At 45.9% G+C, this 23,105-nt stretch overlaps 1 protein-coding gene and 1 long non-coding RNA gene across 2 annotated transcripts in view; both read left to right on the forward strand.

Annotated features, from left to right (window-relative positions):
* clybl (citrate lyase beta like) overlaps window positions 1-23,105 on the forward strand; it is a 194,833-nt gene that overhangs the window by 89,985 nt on the left and 81,743 nt on the right. The window contains exon 3 of the mRNA XM_084179614.1: window positions 4,445-4,633. Within this exon, the coding sequence (XP_084035740.1) occupies window positions 4,445-4,633 (189 nt within the window). The remainder of the gene's footprint in view (window positions 1-4,444; window positions 4,634-23,105) is intronic.
* On the forward strand, window positions 7,742-14,598 carry LOC311143740. The gene is made up of 3 exons (XR_014614446.1): window positions 7,742-8,451; window positions 8,575-8,637; window positions 13,805-14,598. It is a non-coding gene; the product is annotated as an uncharacterized lncRNA (long non-coding RNA).

Raw genomic sequence — 23,105 nt, forward strand, 5'->3', positions numbered from 1 at the left:
ATTTCTCCCAGAAAACCTTCCAACTCTGCCCCCCCTCCATCCATCCATCTCTCCCTCTCTCCATCTGGTTTGAATCTGCAGGTTACTGTGTCACAGATAGTTGTAGGGACTGGTGATTTCTCTTTCATTTCTCCTCCCGTTCTTCCTAATCCTCCCTTCACAATGGCTCTGCTTGTTTGGGGACTTCAGAAGGGACTGGAGAGGCTGTCAATGTGTGCTGTGATGTGCTGTGCGGTCTTAGCATTAGGGCCCTGAGTTTTTCCTAATCACCTGACTTCACTAGGAAAACCTTTGAACCCTAATTGATGAGGATTGAGCTGTACCTTGTTGCGTAAGTGTCACAACCCTCTTTTGGGAGACAGGGATATCTCTTGATGAGTTCACGCCATTTTGTCTAGATTGATGTAATACTCTGAAAGTAGAGGCAGACGCTTTATGAAACAAGGCGTTTCTATCTATTTACAATACCTGTTATGTTGTTTTATGGATAATGGTCAACATGTTTTCTATAAAAATAAATGTTCTGTTTTATTCATCCATTGTTTACCCAAATGAGTTATGTTATTGTGTGCACCATGCTGCCTTGTTGACAACATGACCGAGCGGTGCAGATTACTGTTCGGTTTGAGGAGGGCGCTCCTCCCTCCCTGCTTCCGATAACATAACGGCCATTGCCCGGTTTACCACGGGCCAGATTAATCGAACCCCTTCACACATGCACCGGGAGTTTCTCCCGATCTTTGTATTTGCTAACAAAGGCCAAGTTTGACGAGTTGGTCAACCAGACTCTTCGCGCATTTTGGCGGAAGTGTCTGGGAATGAGATTAGGCTGCATATACAGCTTTTATGTTGGGAAATAGGGTAGAACTGACATTGATTAATATCTGAGTGTCTATTGTGACCCGTGAATAGTGTTTTCAGGACTGCCATTATAGCCTGTTTGAGGATTCATCTTTGTCTTTGTACCCAACACTCTCCCATTATCTGTGGTCTGTTGATAAAATACCTGCTTTCACTTATTCAATACTATAGAAAACCATTTAATATGTAGTTTTCAGGCAGGGGGATGTGGTACACATCCAGGACATGGATTTGATACAAGTTGAATGATACTTTGATATTTACTATTTTTCACAAAATCCCCAAACCTGCTCTTGGGTCAAGCTTTAAAGGGATACTGCAATATTTCTAAATTTAGCTTGTATATCTACTTTGTCTACCCAGAGTCAGACGAACTCATGGATACCATTTTTATCTCTGCGTGCAGTTTGGAGATTATTATTAGCATATCATTATCTTAGCGCAATTGCTGGAAGTCTCCCGGTAGCCGGCTCCTCTCAACAGCAGGGGAATAGACCTTCTAACTACTCCAAAACTGGGTGGTTGGTAATTTGGTCATCACAATGTTGTATCTACCCGTGCACTCACAGACACCATAATGGGACGGATACAACATTGCAATCTCTATACATCTCTATGTGACAACGGGGAAAGAATGAGTGGACATAAGCTTAATATTATCCGTGAATTTGTTTTGGGGGGAAAATATTGATTACTACAGTTGAAATCGGAAGTTTACATACACCTTAGCCAAATACATTTAAACTCAGTTTTTCACAATTCCTGACATTTAATCCTAGTAAAAAATTCCCTGTCTTAGGTCAGTTAGGATCCCCACTTTATTTTAAGAATGTGAAATGTCAGAATAATAGTAGAGATAATGATTTATTTCAGCTTTTATTTATTTCATCACATTCCCAGTGGGTCAGAAGTTTACATACACTCAATTAGTATTTGGTAGCATTGCCTTTAAATTGTTTAACTTGGGTCAAACGTTTCGGGTAGCCTTCCACAAGCTTCCCACAATAAGTAAATAAATAATAAATAACTATTCCTCCTGACAGAGCTGGTGTAACTGAGTCAGGTTTGTAGGCCTCCTTGCTCGCACACGCTTTTTCAGTTCTGCCCAGTTCTGCCCATCACACTTTGTGATGGCCACTCCAATACCTTGACTTTGTTGTCCTTAAGCCATTTTGCCACAACTTTGGAAGTATGCTTGGGGTCATTGTCCATTTGGATGACCCATTTGCGACCAAGCTTTAACTTCCTGACTGATGTCTTGAGATGTTGCTTCAATATATCCACAATTTTCCTTCCTCATGATGCCATCTATTTTGTGAAGTGCACCAGTCCCTCCTGCAGCAAAGCACCACCACAGCATGATGCTGCCACCCCCGTGCTTCACGGTTGGGATGGTGTTCTTCGGCTTGCAAGCTCCCAATATTTCCTCCAAACATAACGATGGTCATTATGGCCAAACAGTTCTATTTTTGTTTCATCAGACCAGAGGACATTTCTTCAAAAAGTATGATCTTTGTCCCCATGTGCAGTTGCAAACCGTAGTGTGGCTTTTTTATGGCGGTTTTGGAGCAGTGGCTTCTTCCTTGCTGAGTGGCCTTTCAGGTTATGTCGATATAGGACTCGTTTTACTGTGGATATAGATACTTTTGTACCTGTTTCCTCCAGCATCTTCACAAGGTCCTTTGCTGTTCTGTGATTGATTCGCACTTTTCGCACCAAACACAGAACACGTCTCCTTCCTGAGCATTATGACGGCTGCGTGGTGCCATGGTGTTTATACTTGCATACTATTGTTTGTACAGATGAACTTGGTACCTTCAGGCGTTTGGAAATTGATTTATTTTGATTTTCCCATGATAAGAGGCACTGAGTTTGAAGGTAGGCCTTGAAATACATCCACAGGTACACCTCCAATTTACTTAAATTATGTCAATTAGCCTATCAAAAGCGTCTAAAGCCATGACATCATTTTCTGGAATTTTCCAAGCTGTTTAAAGGCATAGTCAACTTAGTGTATGTAAACTTCTGACCCACTGGAATTGTGATACAGTGAATTATAAGTGAAATAATCTGTCTGTAAACAATTGTTGGAAAAATTACTTGTCATGCACAAAGTAGATGTCCTAACCGACTTGCCAAAACTATAGTTTGTTAACAAGACATTTGTGGAGTGGTTGAAAAACAAGGTTTTAATTGCTCCAACCTAAGTGTATGTAAACTTCCAACTGACTTCAACTACATGTATAGCTTTGTAAGACTATAAATGACCAACCACCCAGTTTTGGAGTACTTAGAAGCAGGGGTTGGAACTGGTTCAGGCAACCGAATCGAAAATATCAACATTTTTCAAGGAAAAGAATCAGAACCAGGAATGAAAGGGATCTATACTGTTCCGGACCAGAACCGTTATGTTAAAAGCATGTAAACTGATTAATAACTTTATTTTACGTTTTAGGCTTTTTTTTTTCTCCCACAAAAAACTCATCAAGGCACCTATGCAAAACTCTCCCTCTGTCAATCAGAAACTTCTTCCAGTGCCTGACTGCTTGCCAGCTGAAAGTCTTTGCCAGTGTGTGTGCGTGCAGGCTACCTGCCCCTGCCCCTCCCCCTCCGAAGCATAGCACTAGCCTACTGATGTTACAAGCGTGATTCAGAAGATTGGGAGAGATATTTTTAATTAGAGAAGAATATATTCACTTATTTAATGCTAGTTAGGGCTACTATAGTTATCAAATCATTAAAGTGACTATGCAAAGAAAATAAACATAGAGTAGCATCAGCGTAAAAGAGGGGTTGGGGGGCAATGCAGATAGTCTGGGTAGCCATTTGATTAGATGTTCAGGAGTCGAAGAATGGGGGCGTGCTCGGTCCTCTTCTTTTTCCTGTATTCCACAATCATCTCCTTTGTCTTGATCACGTTGAGGGAGAGGTTGTTGTCCTGGCACCACAAGGACAGGTCTCTGACCACCTCCCCACTGTTTTGTCATCGGCAAACTTAATGATGGTGTTGGAGTCGTGCCTGGCCATGCAGTCATGAGTGAACAGAGAGTACAGGAGGGGACTGAGCACGCACCCCTGAGGGGCCCCCGTGAAGAGGATCAGCGTGGTGGATGTGTTGTTACCTACCCTTACCACCTGGGGCCGGCCCGTCAGGATGTCCAGGATCCAGTTGCAGAGGGAGGGTAGGTCTATTCCCCTGCATGTGAGAGGAGCTGGCTACTGTACCTGGAGACTTCCAGCAATTGTGCTAAGCTAACAGTATGCTAGCTTCAATAATCTCCAAACTGCACGCAGAGACTTACAAATTATGACTCTGGGTAAGTAGATAAGTCTGACTCTGGGTAGATAAAATCTCGTAGTATCCCTTTAACGCTGGACTGGTGCAGAGCTGACAGCTACTCTTTCTTTTTCTCTCTCTCTTTTGCTCTCTCCTTTTTTCGTTCTCTCCCTCTTTCTCCATCTCTCTTTCTGTCTCTCTCTCTCGCTCTCGCTCTCGCGCTCTCTCTCTCTCGCTCTCCCCCCTCTGTCCTCCATCCTTCCATGTAATAGTGGACTATTTTCTTTGTATTGTCTCCTTTTCTAGACAGAGGCAAGGGAGACCATCCCCAGGATGCTGGCAGAGCTGGACCTGGGCAGGACAGAGAAGTGTGTGAGGGTCAACTCAGTGTCCAGCGGCCTGGCCAATGCTGACCTACAGGTCATCCTGCAGGCCGAGGTTCTGCCTCCAGCCCTGATGCTGCCCAAGGTGGAGGACACAGCAGAGGTGCAATGGGTATGTCTTTTATGTGTGTGCGTGTGGTGGTTTTGCGTTAGCGCCCAGAGCTAACACTAAGGCTTTGGCTCAGTGAGCTAACGCGGTCTTGTAGTGTGCATATGACTGGGTTTCAAACCCAGTTTGACACATCGGTGCAGTAACTTAGATTCCATCACTTGCCATCCGCTGCTAGAGTCGATGCGGCTAGATAGGTAGAGGGCAATGTTCTCTCTAAGCTGTGCGCGTGTGCGTGCAGTAGCCCCGAGACTGCTGCGTAGCTTCTCCTGGGACTGCCACGCAGAAATATCAGGCCACAGAGAGAAGCAAGAGATTGAACTTCACTAGACTTTCTGGAGCAGTGGTCACCAATCGGTCGATCACGATCGACTGGTCGATCTCCTAGGCATTCCTAGTCAATCGACAATCATTTCTGGGAAAAAAACAATGATAAAGCCATGTGTTCCAATTTTTATTTATTTTTGGGGGGCTGTTGGCATAATTGTTGACCTGATTCAGCTGCTCTGCGCGCCGGGTAGGCAAACTGTTGCCATTTTGAACCATTTCATGTGTCTGAAGGTACAAACTCTTCCTTCCCGGTGGGCCCAGAGAGAAAATCAAGTGTGCTATAGGCTTACCGCTGGCCAATCGGAAAGATCAGATGACTGTGTCTGCAGTAATGTTGCAGGCATAAAAGAAAGCTACAGCAAAGTTGATACTGTGAGATTTCAAAACGTTTAAAACCATGAATAGAGAGAGACTGTCAACGAATACAGCAAAGAGCTGCTGTTTTAATGAGTGAGTTCATGTTTAAGTTCTTACTCAGCACTGTTAACACTTTGTATTCAACACTTTTGTAAGCCATAAAATGTGTTCTTCGTATTTCCACTCAGCGCTACAACAAGCGCCACAGCAGTAATGAATGAGTATGAATTCTGACTCAAAATGCTTGCATTTTGACTCAAAATGGTCTTGATCCAGAAAAGGTTGGTGACCACTGTTCTAGAGTTTTCCCTGTTAACACTATCAACGTTTCCCTTTACTGTGGCAATTGTGATTGAATCAACGCAATATTAGCCACGGTCAATGCAACATACCGAAAACAAAACAAACTATGCAAGAGATTTTGTTGTAGAACGCATCAGAGTAGGATTCTATTGCATTGAGACGCAGTACTCAGCCCGTACTTTACACAGACCGGTGTGGCATAAACAGTCAGAGCTGCAGTAGGCCTATATGCAAATAGACCATTGCCATATATGGATCTGTGCCATTTACTTAACTGTACTGTGTTTACAGCATGAGCGGTAATGAGTAGATGCACTTGTTTTGAGATCAAAGCGAGAGCTGCATTTAGCCACGTGTGCACATTTTGTTAATATCCTTTGCTCGTTAGTTATTAGCCCAGTTATAGATACTTTGGGGAGTGATTGCTTCTTACAAGAGCACAAAACATGTACATTTCTAGACATCTTTGAAAAGCTAGTCAGGTAAAGAGCTTTTTTTATCTTAAAGGGGCGGTGTTGTATATTGAGACAGGCTTGAATATGCTAAGTAGCCAATAGGCAGAGGGTAGCATAATTTGTGACTCGTTTCAGGAAACTAGGCGTATGTTGCAAGTCAAGACTTCACAGGAGAAGCATTTGAACGTTTATTAATATTTTTTATCCAAATGCATTTTTGTGCAGAAATGCCTTCTGGAACATTTGAACTTTCATCTGCCTTAATAACAAACGTGTATGCCATCTGTAAATACGAATAAAGTTGTTAAATTATGAGCCTAGTTGGTTTAGCCACATAAAAAGACAGGAACCTTCCCGCTAGCCATGATTAGCTGAGATAATGAATGGGCTGGACATGCCGAGAGATGAGTTTTGGATTGGTCTGCCGTGTCTATAAAATGTCTATAAAATGAGCTGCTCGTTAATCCTTTCTACTACTGTTTTTTCAAAAGCTTTTAAAGATATAACGTTAGCCATGGAGAACTTCAAATATGTTGCTAATGCTCTCAATAACATTGCTGCCCTGAATTTATCAGGCGCTATCGACAAAGGTCAGCGGGAAAAGGTTGTGATGGACTACTTTCAGGTGGACGACGGTACCATGCTGACTCTTTCTGACTCTGAAAATGAATCAGACGATGAGGAAATCCCAGATTTTAGGTAAAAACATTTTAATTGACATTGTAGAGTCTTCTGATGACAGTGATGGGAAAGAAACGGCGATCAACAGTGTTGTTGTCACGGAAGAAGTTGACCGAGTTTTGAAATCAGTGGAATGTCTGGTAGAAGCAGGGTATGATAAGGAGATGAATACAATTCTGGCATTTGATTGCAAATGCAGAGGGAGTCAAAAAGAGAACACAGAAGGCGGTTGTATAAAACACCTGTCTCCAGATTACATCTTCAAAGTAAGGGCAACCATGGCATCCGTGACAGAGAGGGAGAAAGATCTGATGATTCTTATGGCATTACACACGGTCAGTGTGAACTAGAGTGACTTGACACAATGGGCCAAGCAAGCTGTACAAACAAAACGGAAAAGACACAGGACGTCTTATTTAATGAAAGGAGTTGCAGTCTGCTGTGAAGTGTTCATCCATGTATACGGGTAAGAGTCTAGCTACAGTTTCAGATATTGTATGTTTCTAATTTTGTCAGAAAGTTGTTTTCATTGCAAGTTATTGTTTAGCTAGCTATGACAATCGGTTTGTATTGCTAGTACTCTATGGATTGGGATTAGGGTTAATTGTTTAGCTAGCTAACTGTCTAAACAAAATACCCCAAGTTAAAGCGTACTGTTAGCTAGCTAGCTAGCTGATGTTAGATGGCTGGCTCACTAGCTAACATTATGTTTATGATCTGTGTAGTAATATTATCTCAGCAAGCCATTTGTATTGCTAGTTATAGCCTAATGTTACCTAGCTAACTAGCTAACATTTAACCTATTTGGTTAAGTTTAGCTAGCTATGACAATCAGTTTGTATTGCTAGTACTCTATTGGTTGGGATTATGGTTCATTGTTTAGCTAGCTACATTTCTAAACAAAATACTAGACTTTGCCAGATGATTACATGACCCATCAAGTTAGCCAGGTGTGTCTGACAGTGATTATGGCTATCTATTGTATAATAATGCTAAAACATTTGTCTCTGGAATTTGTCTTTCAGCATCAGTAGAACACGCCTGACTCTCATCCACCAGTCATACAAGGAGAATGGTCTAATGCATCCCATCAAAAAGAGAGCTGGCCCAAGCAAGAATAAGTTACACCTGAAGCATGAGGACTTGCAGCGAATTGTGAACTTCATCAAGAACAATGCAGAGGATAATGCAATAGTATTACCAGGACGCCAGCAAGGACACAAACACTTTGGTGGAAAGCTGCTGCCATCTCATGTGACAAAAACAGCGGTGTGGCGTCTCTACAAGGAATCGATGACAACACTTGGTATGTAAAGCATAAACAACACGTGTCGACCCAAATTGTGACAACTGCAGTGGCCAAAACAAGAAGAAGTTTGTGCTCTGGTATTGTGCCTGGCGGACCATACACAAGCTCCACCACAGTCTGAACCTTCACTTCCTGATCACAGGCCACACCAAGTTTGCCCCCGACTTGTGCTTCGGCCTCATCAAGCAGCGCTTCAGAAAGACCAGAGTTAACGCTTTGTCCGAGATTGCTTGTGTTGTTAAGGACAGTACTGTGACAGGGGTCAACATCCCACAGCAGGTTGAACTGGAGGATGGTACGGTGCTGGTGGAAAGCTATGGCTGGCAACAACACCTGACTCCGTACTTCAGGCCGCTGCCACAGATCAAGCAGCACCAGCACTTCAGGTGAATATCATTTTCATTGTATTGTGTGACGTTATTGTTCTTATCTAAACTTGGGAGGTGAATTGATGTTATGCAAGGTTGTAATGTCTTCTCACATTTTTTTAGTTATTTCCTGTTTTACAGCTTCGATACTCTGAAACCTGGTGTTGTTGTCGCCAAGGAGCGTTCGGACTCAGTCGGGACCAGGTTGTCACGGTTTCGGCCGAGGCTGCCTCTCTCCCTTGTTCGGGCAGGCTTCGGCGCTCGTCGTCTCCGGAATTCTAGCTGCCACCGATAGATGTTTCATGTTCGTTTGCTTTTGTCTGTTTGTTTCACACCTGTTTCTGTTTTACGTAATTAGTGTCCTATAAGTTTCTCGTTGTGTTTGTCAGGTGTTGTGTATGATTGTTTTCGTCAGTGTTGTGTTTTGCTCGGTTGAGCATATTTTCTCCACTGCGCTGGAGCTCAGTTGCACTTGTTTGTGCACCACATCGTTTGTCGCACCTGTTTGTGCGCATTTTGCCTTTTCGCCTTTGTGCGTAGTTTAGCTGTCGGGCTTAGTTGTCCTGGTGCCTGTGTTGGGCCAGAAATACAGCGTTTGGAACTTACCGTCTGCGTCCTGCATTTGATTTCCTACACTACACCTACACACGCCCTGACAGAATCATACACCCTACTATGGAATCAGCAGGAGCCGAGGCAGCGCAGACGAGACTGGAAGCCCAGGTTCGGGACCAGCAGGAGCAACTCCTGCAGATGGGGAACGCCCTGCAGGAGGTGATTACCACACTCCGAGGCTGGGGTTCGCCTCCACCACCGCCCGCCCTGCCAGCACCATCGGCCAGCCCGCCCATTCCAGCGCCGGAACCTCGAGGAGTCCGACTATCTCTCCCGAGGGCCTACGACGGGACAGCGGCTGGGTGTCAGGGATTCCTGCTCCAGGTAGAGCTATACCTGGCCACCGTGCACCCGGCACGTTCAGGGCACGAGAGCGTGTCCGCCCTGATCTCCTGCCTGGCCGGAAAAGCGTTGGAGTGGGCCAACGCGGAGTGGAGGAAGATCGACGCCACGACTATTACGTACACCGAGTTCTCCCGCCGCTTCAGGGCGGTGTTTGACCATCCCCCGGAGGGGAAAGCGGCGGGGGAGCGTCTGGTCTTCCTCCGGCAGGGGAGGAGAAGTGCCCAGGAATTCGCGCTCGAATTCCGTACTCTAGCGGCAGATGCAGGGTGGAATGATCGGGCCCTCATCGATCTCTACCGATGCAGCCTACGAGACGTCCGTCGGGAGCTGGCTTGTAGGGACACCAGCCTCACTTTCGACCAGCTGGTGGATATGTCCATCAGGCTGGATACCCTGCTGGCTACCCGCGGACGTCTTGCGGAGGGTCCGTCCATTCCACCCTCCAGCGCCTCCGAGCCTTGTCCCATGGAGCTCGGGGGCGCTGGCGCTAGAGAGAGGAGGAGTCGGACACACCGCGGCTAGGTGCTGGGGATGGCCTCCTAGGGGAGATGACGACAGGTCCCGCACTGGGGATTCCCTCCAGGTGAGTAGGCGCCCCACTCACCCAGAGCTCTCTGTTGCCCATTTTTGTATGCCTGTACGTTTTCCACAGGTAGCACCTCATTCCCAGCATAAGGCGCTGGTAGATTCAGGCGCAGCTGGGAATTTTATTGATAAAAAGTTTTGTTTAGCGTTAGGGATTCCCCTCATTCCTGTTGATGTTCCTTTTCCCGTTCACGCCCTAGATAGTCGTCCGTTGGGTACGGGCTTAATCAGGGAGGTCACGGCGCCACTTAGGATGTGTGCGCAGGGGGATCATCAGGAGATGATTCAGCTGTTCCTGATTGACTCTCCTGCGTATCCGGTGGTGCTGGGCATGCCCTGGTTGAGTACCCATAACCCAGTGATTTCGTGGCAGGAGAGGGCTCTGATGGAGTGGTCTGCTCAGTGTGTGGGTAGATGTTTGGGCGTTTCCGTAGGGGCTACCTCGGTGGAGAGTCCAAACCAGGTGCCCGCATTGCACATTCCACCTGAGTATGGGGATTTGGCTATTGCGTTTAGTAAGGCTAGGGCGACGCGGTTGCCACCCCATAGGCAGGGGGATTGTGCGATAAACCTCCAGGCAGGAGCTGCGCTCCCACGAAGCCATGTGTATCCTCTGTCTCAGGAGGAGAAGAAAGCTATGGAGATTTACATAGATTAATCACTGAGACAAGGATACATACGGCCGTCCACTTCCCCCGCGTCCTCGAGTTTCTTTTTCGTGAAGAAAAAGGATGGTGGTTTGCGCCCATGCATCGATTACCGTGGTCTCAATCAGATTACGGTGAAGTATAGTTATCCACTCCCGCTGATTGCGACCATGACTGAGTCGTTGAATGGCGCGCGTTTCTTCACGAAACTAGATCTCAGGAGCGCGTACAACTTGGTGCGCATCAGGGAGAACGATGAATGGAAAACAGCCTTTAGTACCACCTCGGGCCATTACGAGTATCTGGTCATGCCATACGGGTTGATGAACGCTCCATCAGTCTTCCAATCATTTGTGGATGAGATCTTCAGGGACATGCAGGGGCAGGGGGTGGTGGTGTACATTGATGACCTTCTCGTGTACTCACCTACCCGTGTCGAGCATGTAGCCCTGGTGCGCAAGGTGTTGCGGAGGCTGGTGGAGCACGACCTGTATGTGAAGGCAGAGAAGTGTCTGTTTTTCCAGGAGTCGGTCTCCTTTTTGGGTTATCAGTTGTCTGCGTCAGGGGTGAGGATGGAGGTAGATCGGGTATCGGCCGTGCGTAATTGGCAAACACCAACCACTGTGAAGGAGGTGCAGCAGTTTTTGGGGTTTGCAAATTACTACAGGAGGTTTATCCGGGGTTTTGGACAGGTGGCAGCTCCCATCACGTCTCTGTTGAAGGGGGGTCCGGTGCGTCTGCAGTGGTCGGCCGAGGCGGACAGGGCGTTTGGGAGGTTGAAGGACCTGTTTACCTCGGCCCCGGTGCTGGCGCACCCGGATCCCTCTTTGCCGTTCCAAGTAGAGGTGGACGCGTCGGAGGCCGGTTTAGGAGCCGTGCTTTCACAACGATCTGGCGCGCCACCTAAACTCCGCCCCTGTGCTTTTTATTCTAAGAAGCTCAGTCCGGCGGAGCGGAACTATGACGTAGGGGACAGGGAGCTGTTAGCCGTGGTACAGGCTCTAAAGGTGTGGAGGCACTGGCTTGAGGGGGCTCAACACCCTTTCCTCATTTTGACGGACCACCGTAACCTGGAGTACATCCGGGCGGCGAGGAGGCTGAACCCTCGCCAGGCAAGATGGAGTATGTTCTTGACCAGGTTTACGTTTAAGATCACGTACATCCTTGGGTCACAGAATGGCAAGGCAGATGCGCTGTCTCGGCGGTATGACGCGGAGGAGAGGTCCGTGGAGCCCACTCCCATACTGCCTGAGTCGTGTCTGGTGGCACCGGTAGTGTGGGAGGTCGATGCTGAACTCGAGCGGGCGTTACGCACCGACCCTAGTCCATCACAGTGCCCGGAGGGTCGGAAGTACGTTCCGCTCGAGGTTCGGGATCGATTGATTTATTGGGCTCACATGTCACCCTCCTCTGGACATCCGGGTATCGGCCGGACAGTGCACTGTCTTAGTGCCAAGTACTGGTGGCCCACGTTGGCTAGGGATGTGAGGGTTTATGTTTCCTCCTGCTCGGTGTGCGCCCAGTGTAAGGCGCCTAGACATTTACCTAGGGGTAAGTTGCTACCCCTGCCCGTTCCACAACGGCCATGGTCCCACCTCTCAGTGGACTTTATAACAGACCTTCCCCTCTCCCAAGGGAATACCACCATCCTGGTCGTTGTGGACCGGTTCTCTAAGGCCTGTCGTTTGCTCCCCATGCCGGGTCTTCCTACGGCCCTGCAAACTTCCGAGGCACTGTTTACCCATGTGTTCCGGCACTACGGGGTGCCCGAGGACATTGTGGCTGATCGGGGTCCCCAATTCACCTCCAGGGTCTGGAGAGCGTTTATGGAGCGGTTGGGGGTCTCGGTGAGCCTCACCTCGGGCTACCACCCGGAGAGCAATGGGCAGGTGGAACGCGTAAACCAGGATGTGGGTAGGTTTCTCAGAACATACTGCCAGGACCGGCCGGAGGAGTGGTCAAGGTACGTTCCCTGGGCCGAGATGGCCCAGAATTCCCTACGCCATTCCTCCACGAACCTAACCCCATTTCAATGTGTGTTAGGTTACCAGCCGGTTCTGGCACCTTGGCAGCAGAGCCAGATCGAGGCTCCTGCGGTGGATGAGTGGGCGCGGCGCTCGGAGGAGACTTGGAACGCTGCACACGTCCACCTGCAGCGGGCCCTCCGACGTCAGAAGGCGAGCGCTGATCTCCACCGCAGTGAGGCACCGGTGTACGCACCTGGTGATCGAGTCTGGCTCTCTACCAGAAACCTGCCCCTCCGCCTGCCCTGTCGGAAACTGGGTCGGCGGTTTGTAGGGCCATTTAAAGTCCTGAGAAGGTTGAACGAGGTTTGTTATAGATTACAGCTACCTGTGGAGTATAAGTGTATTAACCCCTCGTTCCATGTGTCCCTTCTCAGGCCGGTGGTAGCGGGCCCACTCCAAGAAGATGAGATCTTGGAGACTCCTCCGCCCCCCGTTGGACATCGAGGGGGCACCGGCGTACTCCGTGAGATCCATCTTGGATTCGAGACGTCGGATGGGGGGTCTCCAGTATCTAGTGGAGTGGGAGGGGTACGGTCCGGAGGTGCGGTGCTGGGTGCCGAGGAGAGACGTGTTGGACCCGTCGCTCCTGACGGAGTTCCATCGGAGGCATCCGACGCGCCCTGCGCCGCGTCCCCCTGGCCGTCCCCGAGGCCGGAGTCGGCGCACGTCTGGAGCCGCGCGTCAAGGGGGGGGGTACTGTCACGGTTTCGGCCGAGGCTGCCTCTCTCCCTTGTTCGGGCAGGCTTCGGCGCTCGTCGTCTCCGGAATTCTAGCTGCCACCGATAGATGTTTCATGTTCGTTTGCTTTTGTCTGTTTGTTTCACACCTGTTTCTGTTTTACGTAATTAGTGTCCTATAAGTTTCTCGTTGTGTTTGTCAGGTGTTGTGTATGATTGTTTTCGTCAGTGTTGTGTTTTGCTCGGTTGAGCATATTTTCTCCACTGCGCTGGAGCTCAGTTGCACTTGTTTGTGCACCACATCGTTTGTCGCACCTGTTTGTGCGCATTTTGCCTTTTCGCCTTTGTGCGTAGTTTAGCTGTCGGGCTTAGTTGTCCTGGTGCCTGTGTTGGGCCAGAAATACAGCGTTTGGAACTTACCGTCTGCGTCCTGCATTTGATTTCCTACACTACACCTACACACGCCCTGACACAGGTTTCAGCTTCTGCGCAACGCTGACATCCTTCCTCCCATAGATGGTCTGCTTGTACAAGCACCACCTGGACTGGACACAGCTAGACAAACTTATCTTTTTGAGAGGATCAGGGAGTTTTGCGACGAATAGTCTATGGACATCACATGCCCTGCACCAAAGTCAAGGGCAGGACAGAAACAGGCACTCCGAATATAGATTCCCTTGTTCATGCGTGGTTCAGACGGACCAGTTCATCACTGGGGACGAGTTCTCAGTCATCAGCACTATCTGCAGTGCCTCAATGGACATTCACATATGACTCTCTCCTAACATACGTTGCTGCTACTATATTTTTTTATCCTGCTGCTCAGCCACTTTACCCCTGATTGTATACATATAACTACCTCATCTATCACCACTATCACTGATATTGTTCTTGTACATACTGTATATTATTTTGTTCTTTCTCTACTGGCATTGACACTATCTATTTTTGATATTGCTACTATGCAAGTAACCATTTTGTTGTACTGTTTACAGCTTCTGTAAAGACCCATCCACTTAGCAAGATGTGGCTGGGGGTTCTAGCATTCTTTTCACATGACCCATCAATTTAGACAAGTGTGTCTGGGTAAGCGTCATCTATCATTCCAGTGTTAATACTAATTGTAATTATTTTGCACTATGGCCTATTTATTGCCTTACCTCCATAACTTGCTACATTTGAACACACCGTATATATATTTTCTGTTGTATTTTTGACTTTGTTTTGTTTTACCCCATATGTAACTCTGTGTTGTTATGCTTTGCTTTATCTTGGCCAGGTCGCAGTTGTAAATGAGAACTTGTTCTCAACTGGCTTACCTGGTTAAATAAAGGTGAAATAAATAAATAAAAAATATTTATAAAATATTTGTATCTGGACATGTTCTCTTTACCTGAAATTGTTCCTTATTGTAGGCTACTACTTTTACCACTTTTAGTCTTAATCTGTACCACACTACATGACCTTTAGCACATGACCTCACATGTGAATCCTTAAAGAGATGGGTGGGGCTAAGGCTTAAGAGGGTGTGAACAATGCTGAATGGGTGTAGACAAAAGAGCTCTTCAGTAGGTGTAGCAAAATTTCAAATGTCGGCGGTCGGTCACATTTGTCTGATTCTATGTAATAATGGTATGGGAATAATAATGCATTTTATTTTGTGTTTTGCATCAAACAACACAACATTTTCAGTCACCTCCTTCACTGAAGGACAAGTGGATAAACAGATTCATGTCAAGCCCTCAGTTTTTTTTTCAAAAGTCTCATGGAATGTAGGCCTACATTGAACACCACACATTGGCTGCTACTGTAGGCTGAATGATATTTCCATTTTAAAATGTTATGGGATGCATTTTCTCCATTGTTTTTGATGGTAGGCCACTCTGGTAGGCCTACGTTATGATTAAATAGCCAGAGTAGCCTACATGGCAACTGTTATAACTGTAACTTAAAGCGGATACAGCCTCAGTGTTCACAGTAAACACACACTTGAAGTTGCACAGAATCTTCACAACGTTCAAGTTTGTGCTCAGCAGACCTGAAATTTGCTCAGTGCAAAAAAACATTAGAGGGAACATTGGTGGAGGGGGGATGAATTGTAATAGAGGTGGTTTATGAAAAAGATTTATGCACTCACTAACTGTAAGTCGCTCTGGATAAGAGTGTCTGCTAAATGACTAAAATGTAAATGTAAACATGTTTAGTTTCTAAACCTTGTCTGGGACCTGAAGACTTGCATTTATTCTCTCAACTACTGCCTAGGCTTAAGCTCAACGGTCTTGTGGCGCTCCGACGACCCGTATTCAAAACCCAGATCACATCTTGTTCAACATCTTGCCCAATGTAAGCTCCGGTAGTGAAAAATAGGAGAAGTGAGAAACACTAAAAATATCAATAACATTTCTGCCTTCTTCCCTCCCCCCTCCGTCTTTAAAGCACACAGCGGTCCTCATGGACAAACCCAATGCAGTAAGAGGAAACCACGGGAATCTTCAAAGCAATAACAACAAACTTGGCAATTTCTCCATCAAGCAAAGGGAATCGATCCCTGTGGCAGGGCCCAGGGAGAGGCCCAGTGTTGCTCTTGGCTCCGGCTAAAAAAAACAGATGGCTTTTTTTTTTAGCTGGGGCTTCAGAAGTTCCATAGGTCTTGGACCGAGTGCAACTCTGACTTGCTCTACCCAGTGTGGAATTCTGGGAAATTGGAGAGTGCTTAATGAACTAATGAGTTGAGATGCCATGTATTATATCATATTATTATATTATGATATAAATTGTATATATCTGTTTGTAAGACTGTTAATTATGATTTTATTAATAACATAAAATATATGGAAGAGGCCATTATAGGTTTTGAACTGAACATACTGAATTTTGAATCGGAGTTCCCAATTTTTACACCTTTCCTTTTTGTTAAATCAGAATGGTGTTAGTCATTGAACCGTATGTGTGTTTGTGTGTGTGTGTAAGTGAGTGAGTGCATGACATTGTGTGTCTACACCTTCACTTTCTTTAGCCCCGCTGAACGGAGACCTCAGTCTGTCCCGTCAGCTCTAGGTCATCCTTAAAAGTTGCTCCATAAAAGTGTGTCTGTGTGTGTACGCCCAGTGCCACTCCAGACCTACGTCAACCATGGGAGACAATGTGGTTCCGGTTCCGGTGGCATGCATTGAAACGCATGGCTTTCTTTTGCAAAATAACTATGAATTAACAGACTTATTTTCTAATAATTGTCAATATATAACATCACATTAAGGTGTGGGAAGTTCACTGGATTACAAGGAACAATAGCAGGTCTGTTTCACTCCAGCAGCTGGCATATTCTGTCCATTCACAATTCACCTGTGGGAACATGGTAACTCTCAACGCCGACAACAGAAAGAGTTGGTCACTACTATCCGAGAGGATGTTCGTGAGGAAATTACCTCTGCTCGCGACTTGCAATTAAAACCGATAAATTATTATCTTGCACTGCTCACTTCTAAAGTGCATACCTACTCAACTAAAGTGGAAAGTTTGGAGACGGCGGCCAATGTTACAGAAGGGCGGCTCCATGACCTGGAAAAAGTGCAAACTAAGCTCAATGAGAATCACTCGAAAATCATTCCTGTAAATTCAATGTGCGGGTCACAGGACTTAAAATTTATGTGGTAGCGGGCAAGCCAACTTCCTTCATGAGCAATCTTTTCTATGAACTGTTTTGGCAGGAGAACCTGGTTCCTATGCCGCTGATAAACATTGCACACGGGTCCTCTCCAGAACGGTTGTCGGTGTAGGATTGTACAAATCCACAGTTTTTAAGTCAAACAGCAAATTGTTTGCCTCACAGCGGGTGAATGGGTGTAGACAAACCGGCAAAACTCATCTTGACCTTCCAGAATACAACAGACATGTTTTCCACTGCCAAGGATGCTCAAGACTTACTCAAGAAGCACCACAAGCCCAACACACAATGGGATGAGCCGACAGATACAGTGGGGAGAACAAGTATTTGATACACTGCCGATTTTGCAGGTTTTCCTACTTACAAAGCATGTAGAGGTCTGTAATTTTTATCAAAGGTACACTTCAACTGTGAGAGACGGAATCTAAAACAAAAATCCAGAAAATAAGATGACGGTCAATCACCCTCGGTCTGGGGCGCCATGCAAGATCTCACCTCGTGGGGCATCAATGATGGTGAGGGATCAGCCCAGAACTACACGGCAGGACCTGGTCAATGACCTGAAGAGAGCTGGGACCACAGTCTCAAAGAAAACCATTAGTAACACACTACGCCGTCATGGATTAAAATCCTGCAGCGCACGCAAGGTCCCCCTGCTCAAGCCAGCGCATGTCCAGGCCCGTCTGAAGTTTGCCAATGACCATCTGGATGATCCAGAGGAGGAATGGGAGAAGGTCATGTGGTCTGATGAGACAAAAATAGAGCTTTTTGGTCTAAACTCCACTCGCCGTGTTTGGAGGAAGAAGAAGGATGAGTACAACCCCAAGAACACCATCCCAACCGTGAAGCATGGAGGTGGAAACATCATTCTTTGGGGATGCTTTTCTGCAAAGGGGATAGGACGACTGCACCGTATTGAGGGGAGGATGGATGGGGCCATGTATCACGAGATCTTGGCCAACATCCTCCTTCCCTCAGTAAGAGCATTGAAGATGGGTCGTGGCTGGGTCTTCCAGCATGACAACGACCCGAAACACACAGCCAGGGCAACTAAGGACTGGCTCCGTAAGAAGCATCTCAAGGTCCTGGAGTGGCCTAGCCAGTCTCCAGACCTGAACCCAATAGAAAATCTTTGGAGGGAGCTGAAAGTCCGTATTGCCCAGCGACAGCCCCGAAACCTGAAGGATCTGGAGAAGGTCTGTATGGAGTGTGTGCAAACCTGGTCAAGACCTACAGGAAACGTATGATCTCTGTAATTGCAAACAAAGGTTTCTGTACCAAATATTAAGTTCTGCTTTTCTGATGTATCAAATACTTACAGTGGGGAAAAAAATGTATTTAGTCAGCCACCAATTGTGCAAGTTCTCCCACTTAAAAAGATGAGAGAGGCCTGTAATTTTCATCATAGGTACACGTCAACTATGACAGACAAAATGAGATTTTTTTTTCTCCAGAAAATCACATTGTAGGATTTTTTATGAATTTATTTGCAAATTATGGTGGAAAATAAGTATTTGGTCACCTACAAACAAGCAAGATTTCTGGCTCTCACAGACCTGTAACTTATTCTTTAAGAGGCTCCTCTGTCCTCCACTCGTTACCTGTATTAATGGCACCTGTTTGAACTTGTTATCAGTATAAAAGACACCTGTCCACAACCTCAAACAGTCACACTCCAAACTCCACTATGGCCAAGACCAAAGAGCTGTCAAAGGACACCAGAAACAACATTGTAGACCTGCATCAGGCTGGGAAGACTGAATCTGCAATAGGTAAGCAGCTTGGTTTGAAGAAATCAACTGTGGGAGCAATTATTAGGAAATGGAAGACATACAAGACCACTGATAATCTCCCTCGATCTGGGGCTCCACGCAAGATCTCACCCCGTGGGGTCAAAATGATCACAAGAACGGTGAGCAGAAATCCCAGAACCACATGGGGGGACCTAGTGAATGACCTGCAGAGAGCTGGGACCAAAGTAACAAAGCCTACCATCAGTAACACACTACGCCGCAAGGGACTCAAATCCTGCAGTGCCAGACGTGTCCCCCTGCTTAAGCCAGTACATGTCCAGGCCCGTCTGAAGTTTGCTAGAGTGCATTTGGATGATCCAGGAGAGGATTGGGAGAATGTCATATGGTCAGATGAAACCAAAATAGAACTTTTTGGTAAAAACTCAACTCGTCATGTTTGGAGGACAAAGAATGCTGAGTTGCATCCAAAGAACACCATACCTACTGTGAAGCATGGGGGTGGAAACATCATGCTTTGGGGCTGTTTTTCTGCAAAGGGACCAGGACGACTGATCCGTGTAAAGGAAAGAATGAATGGGGCCATGTATCGTGAGATTTTGAGTGAAAACCTCCTTCCATCAGCAAGGGCATTGAAGATGAAACGTGGCTAGGTCTTTCAGCATGACAATGATCCCAAACACACCGCCTGGGCAACGAAGGAGTGGCTTCGTAAGAAGCATTTCAAGGTCCTGGAGTGGCCTAGCCAGTCGCCAGATCTCAACCCCATAGAAAATCTTTGGAGGGAGTTGAAAGTCCGTGTTGCCCAATGACAGCCCCAAAACATCACTGCTCTAGAGGAGATCTGCATGGAGGAATGGGCCAAAATACCAGCAACAGTGTGTGAAAACCTTGTGAAGACTTACAGAAAACGTTTGACCTGTGTCATTGCCAACAAAGGGTATATAACAAAGTATTGAGAAACTTTTGTTATTGACCAAATACTTATATTCCACCATCATTAAAAAATAAATTCATTAAAAATCCTACAATGTGATTTTCTGGATTTTCTTTTCTCATTTTGTCTGTCATAGTTGACGTGTACCTATGATGAAAATTACAGACCTCTACATGCTTTGTAAGTAGGAAAACCTGCAAAATCAGCAGTGTATTAAATACTTGTTCTCCCCACTGTATATGCTAACCCCAATTTGACTTGCTCAATATTCAGGTATGCTATTCATGCACAATCACGCAGCCTAGCCGATGGCTGTGATGCTGCCCTCAGCATAAGATAAGACAATGATGAGGACACCCCACCCCCAATTGGGTAAAAGGAACACTATTCTTATTATTATTAATTAGACTTCATTCCTATTATATTGCCTATGGTCCAGGGCATTAAGACAATGATGACTTCATGCCAATTATATTGAAGTGTCATACAGACTGGAGTTTCTTCCTTGTGGGACGATAGCGCATTGCATCCCTATGGTCTAAACTGTTTAAGTTAGATGGTCAGTCCCACACAATTCCTTTTTTCTTTTCTCTTTTTTTTTCTCCTTTCTTTTTTTTGGGCTGTTTACGCTGCTGGATATATCTCCCAGGGAATGGTTCCCTGTGCGTGGGTTTCCCTGTGCGTCCTGCTTTTATTTTCACTTCCATGGGCTTATTAACACTAAAGATAACAATTACATAATTAATAATACATAATTTTGATTAAAACAGTTGCACTGCTAGCTATTGTCTCTTGGCATTTGAAAGGCTAAACTGTCCTATTAAACGTTCCAGCTGTCTTGATATCCGAGCAAGAAACCATGTTGATATAGCAATGCTCCAAGAAAAACACCTGCTCCAAAAGGACACACAGAATAGAGAACCATTTGTACAAACTGGCTGCTGTTTCATCAGTCCCAAACAAAACTAAAGGTGTAATCATAATGATACATAAGAAATTCAAAATCACCATCTTTGGTAAAGACGAATGCCAAGAAGCCAGAATCACTTTCCTTAAATGTATCCATAATGGAATGAAAATTGCCTTTCTTAACGTGTACGCTCAAAATTCATATTATCCTACGTTTTTTGATTCTCTGAACAGCATATTGTTAGAATTAACTGAATTATATGTGGTTATTGGGACAGACATGCCGTTTTGGAAATGCAGGACAAATATAAATAGACCAACTGCAATCCACACACAACCAAGGCTGCTCTCCAGCAAATACTTTCTGATTACAACCTCATTGATGCCTGGCGAGCACATAATCCTAAAATAAAATCATAATCATGAATCGATTGCATACTATTATCTACATCTCTATTTTCTTGATCAAATTCGACATATGAGCTTGTCTGACCACCACGCCTGCTGCCAACTTCACATTTCAGAATCTCCTAAGGGAGCCAGAAGATATAGTTTCAATGTTTCATTACTACAAAATCCTACATTCTGTGATCAATTTGAAATTGAACTAAATTAATTCATAATGATCAATAAACACTCTTAAAGGGAGTGCACCTAATCTCAGTTTGTTACCTGTATAAAAGACACCTGTCCACAGAAGCAATCAATCAATCAGATTCCAAACTCTCCACCATGGCCAAGACCAAAGAGCTCTCCAAGGATGTCAGGGACAAGATTGTAGACTTACACAAGGCTGGAATGGGCTACAAGACCATCGCCAAGCAGCTTGGTGAGAAGGTGACAACAGTTGGTGCGATTATTCGCAAATGGAAGAAACACAAAAGAACTGTCAATCTCCCTCGGCCTGGGGCTCCATGCAAGATCTCACCTCGTGGAGTTGCAATGATCTTGAGAACGGTGAGGAATCAGCCCAGAACTACACGGGAGGATCTTGTCAATGATCTCAAGGCAGCTGGGACCCTAGTCACCAAGAAAACAATTGGTAACACACTACGCCGTGAAGGACTGAAATCCTGCAGCGCCCGCAAGGTCCCCCTGCTCAAGAAAGCACATATACAGGGCCGTCTGAAGTTTGCCAATTAACATCTGAATGATTCAGAGGAGAACTGGGTGAAAGTGTTATGGTCAGATGAGACCAAAATGGAGCTCTTTGGCATCAACTCAACTCGCCGTGTTTGGAGGAGGAGGAATGCTGCCTATGACCCCAAGAACACCATCACCACCATCAAACATGGAGGTGGAAACATTATGCTTTGGGGGTGTTTTTCTGGATTTTTGTTGTTGTTATTCTGTCTCTCACTGTTCAAATAAACCTACCATTAAAATTATAGACTGATCATGTCTTTGTCGGTTGGCAAACGTACAAAATCAGCAGGGGATCAAATACTTTTTTCCCTCACTGTATCTCACTAGCTCAGATGCATCCTGTTTCCAATGATCATCCTTGAGATGTTTTTACAACTTGATTGGAGTCCACCTGTGGTAAATTCAATTGATTGGACATGATTTGGAAAGGCACACACCTGTCTATATAAGGTCCCACAGTTGACTCTTCCTAGGGCTGGCCGCCCGGCCAAACTGAGCAATTGGGGGAGAAGGGCCTTGGTCACGGAGGTGCAATTGGTGGAGATGGGAGACTTCCAAAAGGACAACCATCTCTGCAGCACTCCACCAATCAGGCCTTTATGGTAAAGTGGCCAGACGGATGCCACTCTTCAGTAAAAGGCACATGACAGCCCGCTAGGAGTTTGCCAAAAGGCACCTTAAGGACTCTCAGACCATGAGAAACAAGATTCTCTGGTCTGAGTGACTCACAGTGCAGGGAGAGCTGTGACCACACTGTTCTGGAAAATAGGCTGTTTGTTAATGCAATATTCACTAATAAATCGTGCAACAGGGTTTGATTGGTTCTCTCAAGTGTTTTTTTCCCCCTCTGGGTTGAGACCTCTCATTGTTTGGATTTGAAAACCATTGTAGTAGAAGGGGGCGGCGCTCAGAGGCTGTGGGTTGTTGAGGGAGAAAGACACAGAGAAGAGCCAACCAGTAAAAGCACAGACCCCTTCATTATCGACTCATTGCGTCGACGACATCAAAGAGCCATTCCAGACTCTGATGTCCGGAGGACTTCTAGAGTTAGGTGTTAGCCAGACTAGTGATTAACTGCAATGGAAAAGTCATTGTTTGTCTGGCTACAACATAACACAATTTGAAGTCATATGGTGCAGAGTCACACAAGCATTGTGAATGTTTGTGGATATGTATGTAAATGTTAAGTTGTCTATTGTTTTTGTCAATGTATGTTTTTGCTCAGGACATTTTAAACCCGGACTGCTCTGGGAAACTCACTGATAACTGGATCGCGGTCTTCAAGGACAAAAAACGTTGCTTCGCCAGCTCAGAGAGAAGCAGGCCCAGGTACTGTATAGTTTGAAATGACCCTGCTGGCGGTGCCTCA

This window comes from Coregonus lavaretus, assembly GCF_964263955.1.
Source record: "Coregonus lavaretus genome assembly, chromosome: 16".
NCBI classification, from domain to species: Eukaryota; Metazoa; Chordata; class Actinopteri; order Salmoniformes; family Salmonidae; genus Coregonus; species Coregonus lavaretus.